The 14,080-nt window shown below is 44.7% G+C and overlaps 1 protein-coding gene across 2 annotated transcripts in view; it reads left to right on the top strand.

The window, feature by feature from the left end:
* Window positions 1-14,080, top strand: part of Srgap3 (SLIT-ROBO Rho GTPase activating protein 3) — a 245,248-nt gene that overhangs the window by 205,002 nt on the left and 26,166 nt on the right. The window contains exons 12-14 of one of the 2 annotated variants that reach the window (XM_027931911.2): window positions 6,531-6,561; window positions 7,527-7,587; window positions 9,101-9,178. In XM_027931911.2, the coding sequence (XP_027787712.1) occupies window positions 6,531-6,561; window positions 7,527-7,587; window positions 9,101-9,178 (170 nt within the window). Of the gene's footprint in view, window positions 1-2,653; window positions 2,757-6,530; window positions 6,562-7,526; window positions 7,588-9,100; window positions 9,179-14,080 lie in introns of both variants that reach the window. The other variant, XM_027931910.2, reaches the window with a different exon arrangement.

Raw genomic sequence — 14,080 nt, 5'->3', positions numbered from 1 at the left:
AGAATAATTTCAAGCCAACACTTGTGTTGCCAACATATATTGATTTTCATCTTGGTTGAAAGGCAGAAAGGGGACATTGGTCTCTGGTTTCTCTTTCTTCCTCTCTGTGGCTTTCTCTGTCCCTGTTTGCCCTGCCTTTCTTTTTCTCTCTCTTTCTTTCCTTTTTTGCTCTGCAACTGAGCAGCAGAAGAGATGGAAGGCTTAGGCTGCCCCACTTTCCTTGGCTGAGCTGTCCCCCTGCTCCCCACTTTGTGCCCCACCCAGCACTTCAGTAAGTCTATACAGATTTGATATCGTGCAAAGTTGGGATAGCTACGGTTCCCTGTCAGAGATTCCAGTCAGTGCACAGAGCCACACAGAAAGAAGTCCCAGTGTGATACAAATGGCCCTTTGTTTTCTGAATTGGGCAGGGAAAATGGGGAAGGATATACTATTTTCCTTTTATTTCCACTTTGTGTAAAGTTTCTTTAAAAAAAAAAACAAAAACGCTTAGGACTTATGTTAAGAAAACCTTCCAAATGGCACCACAGAGATTTTTGATCCTGGTTGTCCATCACCTGCACCATGAGTCTCCACTCTTGCTGGCCACAAGCATTTAGTAGATAAATCAATATGACTGCTGGCTGTTCTGTGATAAAATCACTTTCTCCATGTCACAGTCACACTGGAGTCTCAAGTAGGGAGAGCAGCATTCTACTCCCAGCTTCAATCACATTTTATTTGTGTGACTAGGGGCGTCCGTTCACTGCCGTGGGCTCATTTGCCTTCTGAGTGAAATGGGTTTAGCAGTTCTTGCCGACCTCACAGGGTTGTTTTGAGGTCATCCTCAATGTGGGATAAGGAAATTATCTAAAACAAGGTGACAATATTGCTAGCCTTAAGTTATTTCTGATCCCCAAAGTTAAAACCTGTGGCCTCGTGTCATGTTTTTGGCACTCTCTTTCAGCTTTTTTGCATTTGGAAATTCAAAACCAAGTCCATTGTTAGAAATCCCACCCCTCCTTCTATACACACAGCCTCAGAAAATAAGTAATTTTTGAAAAAGAAATGACATGGACTTAGCTAACCAAATTGACTTAGATCCAAGATGGGCTTGAAATAATCTTGCCTGTTGTTTCTTTACAAAATTTTGGTCTGTGCTGTTATTTTGGTTCCACTGTTTGGGTGGCATGCTAGTTGGAGTGTGTCTTTGCCCATGCATGCCCTGGAGCTTAGCAGAATTTGCTCAATGTTCAACTCCTAGGAGGAGTTGGTCAGCATTCCCCAGGCTGGCCTGCTCCAGGAGACAGGTACAGCAAGCTCCCTGAAAGAGGCAGCATGAGCCTCATTTGTCTTGATTGTCTACACCTTCCTGCCCATTCACAGACATCAATCAAGACTTTGGGGACCAGGGCTTTGCTTGTCATGTGTGGATATTCTCTGTGTCTGGCTGAGTACCCACTTTGTGCTCCACAAATTTGGAACCAAGCCATTTGGAAATGACTGCCTCTCTTGATTAGGGGCCCTCCTCCTAACCTCAAAAACAGCAAAAAAAAAAACCTTTGCCTGGAAAATGTGGCAGCCTCAATTCGTGCTAGTTGGGTAATGTCATGAGCAAATAAGCCACACAGTCCTACGCATGGTGAGCAACTCTGGAAACGGGTATAGTGTTTGTGGCAGTTTCATTGTTCCTGGTAAACTGTGGTGTGTTTCCCCTCCCTGTGGCCAAGAGCAGAGCACAGGCAGTGGGGATCCTAAAGCAAAGCAAGACACTTTCATCCTGACCCCATGGCAAGGGTTGGTGGGATAGAAGAATCCTTGGCTGGAAATGAAAAGGAACCCTAAGGCTCCATGACTGTGATCTGGTAGGAAAAACCCTGAAGGTGGATCCCAAAGGGCCTAGGTTTGGGGCTGGCTCTGCCACTTCTGCCCTCTGGCCTCAGTTTCTGCCTCTGTAAAATGGGGCCATATGTTGACATCTGTTAAGTGTGATAATGGACTTGAAAGTGCTTTAATCAAAAGTGTACTTTACTGAAGAACAGGGTATTATCATCATCCCAGGTCACCTGGGGACCCCGAAGAAGCTGTGGCCTGCCTCCTGGCATCAGCTTCTTCATCTCAGAAATGAGAATAATAATTGCCTGGCTCTCAGATCAATGAAATAAAGATTAGTCAAGTGCATTTGAAATGCCAAGAAGCATTAGGAAGATGAGTGCCCTGGTACATTGGGAGTTGAGACTTGGTGATGGATTTAAGCCAAAATAATGAAAATTAACCCTCCCAATAATTTTTGAAAGTCTCTTGCTTTCTTGGGCTATTGATTACATCTCTCTCCCCTGATCCCCCTTCCATCTGGTCAGCTTTGCAGGATAACGGCCTCTGATTATTAGAGTTTCTGTGGTTTCTTGGACACATACTGCCCTAACCCCCAACATTAATTTAGAATGCATTTGTGTTCCATGAGAGTTGCTCCTGCCTGGCATTGTGGGTAAATTAAGATTTCCTAAGACACCCAAAAGCCTCAGATGGAACATTGGAAACCAATGCTTTGGGGGTCCAGGGGCTTCCATTCACATTTATGTTCTCCTCCAGTTTGGGGTTTTAAGAGCGTCTTTCCCAGTTGGATGTTTATGTTTGTTGTTTTCTTGATTTCTTTTGTTCCGTTTTCCCCTAGGCCCCCCTGCCTTCCCCCTAAACCACAGAAAATGAGGAGACCTAGGCCTCTTTCAGTGTGTAGCCATAAACTCTTTAACGGCAGTATGGAAACGTTCATTAAGGTACTTGCTGGGGAGCCATGGAGTCCGCGAATGTGCCCAATGTAATGGCAGCCTCTGTCCACCCTCATGCTCCAGCTGACAATGTGTCCCAACTGACTTTCCATTCCATTCCTGGGCCTGTCCTGATTGAGCTAGCTCCTTGTTGCAGCTTGCTGGTAGCTTCAGTGAGGACCCTTCATCACAGCTGCTTTGCTCTGACCAGGTGCCCCTAATACTGTCCACGATTCTCAGTCCTAGGGGGAAATGCCTGATCAACCAAGTCCAAGTGGGGTTGAACCGCCAGACACTTCACTGCTTCAGGAACTGTAGTCCTAAAGCTTGAGGGACAGTTAGGAAAATCCCATTATCTACTGCTGGGATGTAGTTCAATGGTAGGTATTTACCTGCCGTGTGGGAGACCCTGAGTTCCATCCCTAGCACCACAACAGAAAGAAGAAGAAAGGAAAAACCCCATTATACTTTACACCCACATCTCTCAAGAGGAGACTGATTGAAAGCAACACCAACAAAATCCCTATGGGTAATAGTGTGTTTTTATACCAGTGCATTATTTTATTTCATTTAGTTGAGTAGATATCAGCAAAGGAAACATACAATTTGAGTGAGAGAAATTCTTCCCACCTAGTTTTGTCTTTTTAGATGGTTTAGAACAGGGGAGAAGAGTCGAGGTGGTCCTTTTAGAATCACAAGTTAACCCATGACACCTCAAACTAAATATTAAAGCATTTTGACTAGATAAATTTCTCTATCCTTTTTTCTTTTTCCTTTGATGTAAAGGGTATAAGAACAAGTCATCCAAGGGCTGGGGTTGTGGCTCAGCAGTTGAGCGCTCGCCTCGCATGTGTGGGGCCCTAGGTTCGATCCTCAGCACCACATAAAAATAAACAAACGAAATAGGGGTATTGTGTCCAACTACAACTAAAAAATAATAAAATATTTTAAAAAAGAACAAGCCATCCCAGATAGAACCATTCTAGGCAATTTAAGATGGTGATGGTATTGCAAAGAGCAGCAGGCAGGGGGATATGCATTTTTATTACTTAGGGGAACAGAGGCAAAATCCTTTCTGGTTATTTGAGAGCCTGCCCCCAGCCAATCAAGACACTTTCTTCAGAAAAGAAGACTGGTGTCAATCAGGACACAAGTGAAGGTATTTGGGCGTTGCTGATGACTTTGGAGTTATGGAGGCAGCCCCTGCGCCAGCTTTCTTTCCTCTGTATGCGTATGGGTTACATCACAGGCTTTCAGGACAGAGAAGAACTAGGTACAGGGCTGGCCTGTGGAGTTGGACAGAAGGAGCCCCTGAAAGGAGGAACAAAAGGAACAAAGGTTCAGAACAGGGACAACTTCCCTAATTTGCTTTATCTTTGGAAGGAATTCACTCTTATTTGACAGTATTTGAAAATTAGGTATTCCATTGAGTTAAATGTTCTCTTAATAGATCCTACATGTATTGTGTGACTGTAAAGTCATCCAACTTCATTCCCCTGACCACATGAGCATGTGCCCATTGAGCTAGTTGCCTTGGGATGCCATCTTCTTCTTCTAATTATATCACCATCACCTTTGCTGCCACAACTTTTTAGCCAGTCTTCTTTAGAGCCCTCTTGCCTGGCCTCTGTCATTGGTGCTATAACTTTGTGTTAAAATGGACATTTTGGAATAAAAAGTTGCATTTGAAGCTTAGCTTTGTGACACCACTGGAAATCTGAAGTGGCAAAGGGAATATGGTACAGTGGTACCTGTCAACTAACTCTGAAAAAAGCCCCCAGCGCATATGAATAGTTGTGGCATCGTAGGAGTAAGTGCACTGCCTCATAAGGGGCCAAGGGAGAAGAATACTAATATGATTGGGGGAAAAAAAGGTATATTTGTTAAATGCTATTGCATTTCTTTATAGTCACATGGTACCTGTAGCACCTATAATCATTGCAGTTCAGGAAACTTATTCTGTGTGCCTACTATGAGCTCAGTAGTCAGAGTTTCAAACAGCATCGATTTACTCTGAAGGATTTTTAACTTTCAGAAAGTGAGAGAGCAGTCTAATTTATTCAGTTCTTCAACTAATGAGAATGGAATTTAATTTTTGATTCTAGTTCATGTGCTATCTTTCGGGCCATTAAATTTAAGAGTCCCCAGGTTTTGCTAGGTGCAGTGATGATCACCTGTAATCTCGAGGCTGAGGTAGGAGGATCACAAGATCAAGGCCAGCCTCAACAACTGAGAGAAGCCCTAAGCTACTTAGTGAGACCCTGTCTCAAAATAAAAGGATTGGGGATATAGCTCAATAGTAAAGTGCCCCTGGGTTCAATCCCTAGTATCATCCAATCAATCAATCAATCAATCTGTCCCAGCTTTGAAAAACCTCAGTGAAATAAAATCAGTGGGACTCCATGACTCTGATGTTTCAGCAGGCAAGGGAGCATTGTCAAGTTATTAATAAATAAATGTCATTGGATTTAGATTTAGAAATTTCTAGGACTCTACTTAAATATACTTAAATCCTAGATTTTTTTGTTGTTGTTCTCAGAAGGAGATCCCATTTTTATTCCAAGAGTGTATTTTGAGGCCCAGGAGGTACACCTCTGGGGCAGGGGACAGGCTCCATCTTGCTTCTGGGAGATGACAATGATAATGACCTACCTTATGTGATGAGGATTGAGTGAGCTTTTAGGCAGGCCATTCTTCTATAACACTGGCCAGCACAATATAAGCGCAATGTAAGTCCTGCCTATTATCATTAACTTTAGGTTAATGCTTCTAGAGCCCCCTTGGGCCAGGCTGTTTGCTCTGTAGATTCTGTGATTGAGATAGCTTTAGCCAGATGTCAGGTAGCAGATAATTCCACTTCTTGAGATGCTGGAGTCTAGATAGGTGGCACCAGCTGGGGGTCACACCTCCTCCAAATTCTCAGCTCAGCCTCCTCAACAGGCCTGACTGAGACACAGCACCCATCTCAGAGTTTGACCTACTGCCCATGTGGCAAGAAATAGCCAACAGGTTCTCTGAACACTGGGAGTTTTTAGTGAAAGCAAAGGCTTGGGTTTCACCCCTAAAATCAGAAAGGTGACCCACCTTCTCTCTGTCCTCCCAGCCTTCATCTTTGGTTTCAGCAGGGTTCCGGGTGCGAGAGGGAGAACTAGGGATAGGAAGCAGAGCAAAGCCAAGTAGATACCCAGAAAAGCAAGCCAAGTATTGGGAGAATGTGGGGAAATGTTTGAAGTTTGGGCTCTGGTGGAATCCCTCTGGCTAGGCTCCCAATAAATATCATCTTGTAAAGTTGAACTTTTTACCAAGAATGAGGATTTCTGGGCTGAATTCCAGGGACAGTGTTAGAGTAGACATAAGGTGTGTTTCTTTGCGTTGGCAGCTGGGTTTATCCTCTAGGGACTTCGGTGGGCTCTTCCCTTTTGTGAATCAGTCATCCTTTTTGTTGAAGTGAAGTAGATTTGGAGATGGGACTGAGCTCAAGATATACTTCCTGTACTTTGATAAGGACAAAGAGGCCCCTTCTTTACCGGTGTCTGGCAAAGGAGCTGAGTCTACCTGTTGGGAGGCTGGCTGAGGGTAGCTCCTGGAAGGCCAGTGAGAAAGAGAGGTCAGGGTGGCCCTCCCCACAGCAGGCCCATTGGCAGGCCCCCAGGACCTTTGCTGGCTGCCATTGCATTTTGGCGTTCACGGACTCTGAACTATCTGCTTACTATAACTGATCTTATTCCTGCATAATCTTTTCTTTTTCTCCTGCTCTGCTGCCTGTTTATTTTTTGTTATCAGAGGAAGAAGAAATGCTCGAACCAGGAACCAGGTATTTACTAGAAAGGCCCATTAGCCCCTTGCAATTGGATGGAATCTGTCTTTAGATAGGACTTGCAGAGCAGAGCCCACTTTGGCTGTTGCCGATTGGTCACATCCTTCCCTTTCCCGACTGCACTCCAGCAAGGGCAGAACTGACAGGTCGGGTGTGGAAGAGCCAGGAGCATTGAAGTCCACGCCACCTTTGCAAGAGCATATTGCATATGCTTCCTTGTCCCCTCACCTTCTGAGGAGGCTAGTAACTTAATTTGACCCCTTTTCAAAGGAAGTTAAAAAAAAAAAAATTCTGTGTTCTTTAAATGACCTGAAATAATAGGGAGGTCAACCAGTCTTGGAATCCAAAGGAAATTGCCCCTTGCCCAGCCATGGAGAGTCTGGATAAGTCTACAGTCTCAGTGTGTGTATCTGCATGTTTAGCTTGTAATGACTGGAACTAGCCTTCCCTTCTTAGAGCTCAGAAGAAACCCATGGGGGCCAGCCCGGCTTCCCACAGGGCATGTTCTTAATTCTGCCATCAGGCCCCTCAGTAATGGGAAGAGGCCTTGATCTTGCCTTTGGACACATGAGCACTGGGAGAAGAAGGTTGAGTTGGAGCAAAGTGGAGTGGGAGGCAGAGCATCCTTCAAGGTCAGACTCCAGCCCCCTCCACAGGGCGGGTTCCCTCTCCCCTGTCCTAGATGTGCCTGTCAAACCTCATGATCCCAGATTCCTTGCTGGCTGGGTAAGAAGATAGAGCATTTCTTTCAGATTATCATAGCTATGCTTTTTTCTGCACTAACTGAAGACTCTTTATTGTTAATTATCACAGAGACTTTAGGATTAGCACTTTCTTGCTTATTTTCCTACTAATCTGATGGTACTAATATTCTGGCTTGAATTGTTAATTTGTGTTTGCAGTATCTTTTTCCAGTGGTGGTTGCCAAGCCCAATAAAACTCACATTTTTTTTCCCCTTAAGGATTCAGGACAAGCTATACCACTTGTAGTTGAGAGCTGCATCCGATACATCAATTTATATGGTAAGATCAATCTTGGGTCAGTACTTTCAGCTCTCTGCAGAACAGGTGCTGGACTGTTCTGGTAGGAATGAAATTCTAATTTGTCTTGGAAGACTTCCTGTCACTGTTCTGCTTCTGAGGAGGAACATGCTCCAGGGAACAGCTGCTGTTTGGAGTGCTGACGTTGGAGCTGTGTGTCTTGGTGGGTGGGGGATGGGACATAGTGGTGAGGGACCCAGGGCTTAGGATAACAGGGGTGCAATGAGGGAGTAGACAGCAGGATTATTTTAGTCCCTTTTTTTGCTCCCAACCAACCCCAGGGCCAGTAAATCAGTTAATCCTACTAGATTATAAATCCCATGGAGGAAACAGTGTCTGGGATTTGGTAACCAGTTGTCACGAGAAGGTAACTTCTGCTTATCCACTTACTCATCCCTCCAAAAATATGTTTACTGGGTGTATAACAGGCACTGTTTTGAACAGTGGGAGCACAAGGGTGAACAAGACAGATATAATGTCTGCCCTGGGGGGTTTATATTTCTAAATAAGAGGGTGAGGAAATTAACAGGCAGAAAGATAAACATGGTCATCCCTCTATATCCAAATTCCTGCAGATACCAAAATGCACAGATGCTCAGATCCATTATGTAAAATGGTGTAGTATTTGCATACACCTCTTGCAGACTTTAAATCATCTCTAGATGCCTTATAATAACTCATACAATGTGAATGCCATGTAAATCGTTGTCATGTTCTATTGTTTAGGAATAATGACAAGAAAAAACATCTGCACATGTTTGGTACAGGCATATTTTTTTCCTCAAATGCTTTCAATCTGTATTTGGTTGAATCCACTGATGGGGAAGCCGTGGATGCAGAGGGCTGACTGCAATGAAATTACAACTATGGATAATGCTACAAAATTCACTAAAAGGGGTAGAGAATGGTGGTGGTGGGGGTGCTGCTTTGACTAAGGCAGTGACAGAAAACCTCTCTGAGGAGGTGATATTTGAAATCAGTTCCAAATAAACAGAAGGGACAGCAGCTGAGCAGCCTGGTGGAGAGGATGGAGAATGGGGAAGGCCTAATGTGGGAAGCAAGGTCAGCATGGCTGTGTGGAGTGAGCCAGGACATTGGGGTCAGACACTTGGCTCCTAGAAATTCGGTACTGTTTAACAAAGAGGTGGTCAGCATTTATTGAGTATATTCTGTATACCCCCAAACTTTGACTACATACTGTCTTTAAGAGTAAATACTTCCTGAACTATAACTATAGTTATATGAATTGTTTTATGTGGAAAACGGAATCAGGGAATGATTATGAGTCTCCCCATTAATTCCATTGAGAACGAGGCAGGTCCTTTAATCCCTCCAGTGGCACAGGTTCTGCCAGGGGACTGTCATTGGGAATGATCCTCTTGTAAAAGGTGGAGGGAGAAAGAGACAAGCAAGGGAGCGAGTTACCAATACTCCCACAGACTCATGTTGGTCTCATGTCCTTTACTGTTTCTTTCTCTGTATGTTTCTATCTTAGGACTCCAGCAGCAGGGGATCTTCAGAGTGCCTGGATCTCAGGTCGAAGTGAATGACATCAAGAATTCTTTTGAGAGAGGTGGGTGCAGAGTGGCTCTCTGAAGTTCGTGGCTGAGGGAAGCCAGGATGGGTATTGACATATGTTTTAGAACTGGCAGCTTGAAGGATTCCTGGGATTGCACTGGCTTGTGTGAGCTGATCATGTACAGCTCTTCCCAATTTTGCATTCAGTGGCTTCTCCCTGGTAGCTAGAAATCAGCCCTGACTGGAGTGTTTACACCACACCACAGAAACTGGCAAAAGCCAAGATCTGTTTGTTTCCCTCCAACAACTAACTCTTAATACTTATGTACTATTACAGGTGGAGCATTCCTGTTCTGAAAATTCAAATTTCAAAATGCTCCAGAATCCAAAACTTTTTGAACACTGACATGACACACAAGTGAAAAATTTCATACCTGAGCGCATCTGCTGGTTCACAGCCAATGTACAGTTACACTCAAAAATAAAGTCTGTAATGTGGCTGGATGTGGTAACAGTGACTGCCTAGGACCCATAGGCTATGTGTCTAAGGTATATATGAAACACAGATTTCATGTTTAGGCTTAGGTCCCATCCCTAAGATATGCCATTATAAACATGCAAATATTCCCAAATCTGGAAATCTGAAACACTTTTGATCCCACGAATTTTGGGTGAGGGTTGCTCATCCTGTACAATTGCTTGTGGCTGACTTTCTTTTTGAAAAAAGAGCCTTTTAAGTCTGTAAAGGAAGCTTTGTTTTAGAAAAGTTGAAAGAACATAGATAATACTGAGTGACTTTTAATATAGTCCAATTCTTCATTTTAATAGTGTTTTTGGCAAGCTGTGCATTGAGAGGAAGAGACCACTCTTCCTTCACCCCCAACTTACTTGCCACTTTGATTAGCCAAGGATATAAATGCTTATTAGAGGTGTGCCATTACATGCCTGTAATTTCAGCGATTCAGGAAGCTAAGGCAGGAGGATCACAGGGTCAAGGCCAGCCTCAGCAACCTAGTGAGACCGGGTTTCAAAATAAAAAATAAAAATTGCTAAGGATGTGGTTCAGTGGTAAAACAATGTAGTGTTCAATCCCTAGTATCAAAAACCAAAAACTAAAAACACACATACAAAAAAAAAGAAAGAAATAGAAAGAAGGAAAGAAAGGAAGGAAGGATGGGGGAGGGAGAGAGGGAGTGAGAAGGAAGGAAGGAAGGAAGGAAGGAAGGAAGGAAGGAAGAAATGATGTGGACACCAAGACAGGATACCTGTGATTTTTTTTTTGGGGGTGGGGTGGGTATATCCTCCATTGGCCTCAGAATCCCTGATGAGGCAGGTGGTTAGAGATATTGTCCACAGAAAGGAAGGACTTACCTATGCCTTTGGCTATGCTGTGCTTGTCTTGTTGTTTTGGGGGAACAGGAAGCACTAGCAAGTTCAAATCTTCATCGCCAGGGAGGATGAGGAGTTCCCCAGAATTAATACACAGGTATCCCAGACAGTGTCTCTGCCTCCAGTTTTCTAACATTTTAGAGAGACCCAAAGTCCATTTCCATAATCTGTCTCATCTCAATGCTGATTTACTGCCTTATTCTCCAAATGGTTCTGATACTGATTTTGGTCTGAGGACCCTGATCCCAAATCCATTTCCTAGCAACACATCACATCCCAATGGACGAGAGAGCACATTCTCACCCATTCTTTCATGTAAGCCTCTAACAGTCTTGGGAGGTGGATGGTTTACCTCTGTTATTATGCTTGGAGCAGGCCTCTCCCTGAGGTCCCACCTACAGAATTCTCTCTGTTGCCTCACTTTCCCTGAAGGAGCTGCCTCTCAAGCAACCTCCCTGCATCCCAGTCCTCTCAACTGCATGCTAAGATTGTCCAGCTGGAGTGGAGGAAGCATCCTGCAGCTTCAAACCCTGCCTACCCCACACACAGGACTTTTGCAGCCCTATGTGCTCTGGCTTGGAACCAGGTGTCAAGAATGTGATTTGGCTGAAGTAGTGCCCAGTGGCCTCTGAGGGGCCAGGGGACCTTTAGCTCTGGAGTCCACACCAGGATCATGGGTGCATAGGACAGAGAGCCCAGAACCATCCTGTCCCAGGCTCTCTAGGGCGTTTATTCAGGCACTCGACATGCACTCCACTGTGTGAGGTAACAGACTAAAGCCAGGAAATGCAATACGAACCAATGGGTACTACTAGAGGGGGAGCCAGTTTAACAAACAGCACGATCGGTGCATTGCTGGGGTAAACACTAGGCAGCATAAGAGCCCCTTACCTGACTTGGATGAACAGAGGAGGAATAGCAAAGCCAGGGAAGGCTTCTCTTGGAGGAAAAGCCTAAGCTGAGGCCTAAGGAGAAGGAGCCAGGGGAAGCAAGGGCTTTCCAAGCCAAGGCAAAGGCCATAAAGCAAGAAGCATCTATTGTTCATCATTGCCCTGCATCTCTCAATGTCACATGATGGCCCATTCTAGAGTTCTGTCTCTTCATTTCCCCAAACTCCTTAGCACCCCTGCTCTCCTGGGTTCATGGTAAATGAACAAAACTATGGTCTGGAACTCTGACTGGTCCTATGCTCCTGGGCCCATCTCATTACCCAGAATTCCTTATTGCTCTGCCCCAGATCTCTTGTGTGAACTCCCTGCCCCTTGCCTCCAGCTGGCAGGCGCCTCATCCTTGCATTTTCCTGCTTCTCCATACCCTGTAGGTAACCTTGTTGAAACAGACAGCCCTAGCCTCTCCCCAGCCCCACAGGGCTGCTTTCTTCCCTTCTCCAATGTGATTGTCTAAGGTCAGCACCTCCTGTCACTTGCTTGGGTGCTTCTGTAGGGGTGATGTGTAATTGAAAAGAATTTTCTGCTCCTAACAAGCCTTGGATCCCCTCAGGCAGAGCCCAGCTGGGCAGAGATCACCTGACCCACATCTCAGCTGCAAAAAACATTTTCTCTTTTCTCTTTGCCTCACGTACACAATTGGCCCCTTTCCCTTTCCCCAGGATTCCAAAATGAATCTCATTCTCTCGCCAGCCTTGTTCTCTGTTCCACCTGAGGCCACAATGAGGCATAGCTTCTAAAAGAATAGTCCCTGGTATGTCTTTTTTAGAAAAATTTATTGTTGGCTTTTCTGGACTGCCCAGTGCCCCGATTTCTCACTTATTCTTTTCTGTTTCTTGATACTTGCCATTAAGTGCCCTGGGTCTGGCTTCTTACCTGGGCAATCCCAGGGATATTCTCCCACCTTCCCTCAGACTAGTGTTATTTCCTCTTCCTGGCTCACTCCAGGTGGCCTATGCCCTGGACCAAGAGCCTTCTGGGAAGAAGGGCCAGAAATAATGGTGTGTGTATACACAAATGTGTGTGTGTGTGCATGTATATTTAAAGCCACTGTTAATCATGCTTAGCAGTGGGAGCTAACAGGTAATATGGAGAAAAAAAATCCATGTGGTTTTTGAATCCTAAGACCACAACCTGAAAATAGAGCACATTTTCACATTTCTCAGGCTGCTGCAGAGAGGGAGAGGGAGAGGGAACCGAGGAGGTGGGGTTTGTACTCCCTCCCCACAACTTCAGGCAACAGCTTTGTTCTGTATATTGGGATTTCATAGGAACTCTTTTTTTCTTGAGGGAAAAAATAAAATAAAATCTGGGCTGGGGCTGTAGTTCAGTGGTAGAGTGCTTGCCTAGCCTGTGTGAGGCCCTGGGTTCAATCCTCGCACCACATAAAAATAAATAAATAGAATAAAGGTATTATAAAAAATTCTTAAAATTAAAAGGCAAAATTCTATTGTAAAGGAAGGAGAGTAGGAGAGTGGGTGGAGGCGTGTGTATACACAGGCAGCATGCAGACGAGCAGAGAGAGAGATTTGAAAATCACACTTAAAAGAAAGAATGTCTCCCAGGCATGAAACCTGGGACTGCTGGTGTCTGCTCTGCCTACATGAGTTTAGGCACATTGCTTCGCCTGACTGGGCTTCTCTCTCCCTCAGGAGAGAAGGATGTTAAAACCAACCCTCCCTTGGGGCCTTGCGGTGCTGATGTTTCAGACATCACTTGCCTGAATGTGCTTCTTACTTGAAAAGGTCCTTGTGCATATAGGCAAATATTTTTTTTTTAATTTTTTTAATATTTATTTTTCAAGTATCGGCAGACACAACATCTTTGTTTGTATGTGGTGCATGAGGATCGAACCCGGGCCGCACGCATGCCAGGCAAGCGCGCTACCACTTGAGCCACATCCCCAGCCCCGGCAAATATTTTTTAATGTGTTCTTTTTTTCCTTTCCCATGAGGAAGTCTTGTGGGGGACAAATTCTTATCTCCTCTGAGAGGTTAATCTATAGAACATCAGCATCTGAGCTGGCACACATGGTTGTTCAGGCTGGGCACTGCACAGGGATGCCAGCCAAGAGGGCGGGTCAGAGTGGAACTCTGGCTTCTGCCCTATAAACCACAAGCCCGGTACAGGAAGGAAGGGACCCTTTCTCTAATTTGCACTGAAGTATATTGGAATCGGCAGAGACCCTGCTAGTGACACACATTCACTTCTGACAGAGGCAGAATGAAGAGATTCAAGTATGAGCTGCCAATTCTTCCCTCCATTGCCAGACTTAAGGTACTGTGGGCTGCTTAGGAGAAAGAGGGAGAAGCCCGTTTTGCAAACATCCCTCAACACTTTCATGAAGGCATTAGATTGCTCTTGGCTTTTTCTTATCTCTCCCATGGAAATTCCCAGTGATCAACCAGCTCAACAGCCCTGGATTAAAATGAACAGTGCTTCTCCCTAGATGAACAATTGGCAAAAATTCTTGAGATTGACAGGATGCCATGGGCAGGGCTACGGAAAATAGTACTCTCAAGGTGATGTTGCTGGTAACAGGATAAAGTGGTGTAGCCCCAGTGAAGAAGAATTTGGCTGTATACTTTAAACCATTTCTAAATAACTTATAATACCCAATG

This window comes from Marmota flaviventris, chromosome 20 (genome assembly GCF_047511675.1).
Source record: "Marmota flaviventris isolate mMarFla1 chromosome 20, mMarFla1.hap1, whole genome shotgun sequence".
Taxonomy (NCBI): domain Eukaryota; kingdom Metazoa; phylum Chordata; class Mammalia; order Rodentia; family Sciuridae; genus Marmota; species Marmota flaviventris.
The sequence above is the reverse complement of the archived record's forward strand: the minus strand, read 5'-3'. Positions and strand labels throughout refer to the sequence as shown.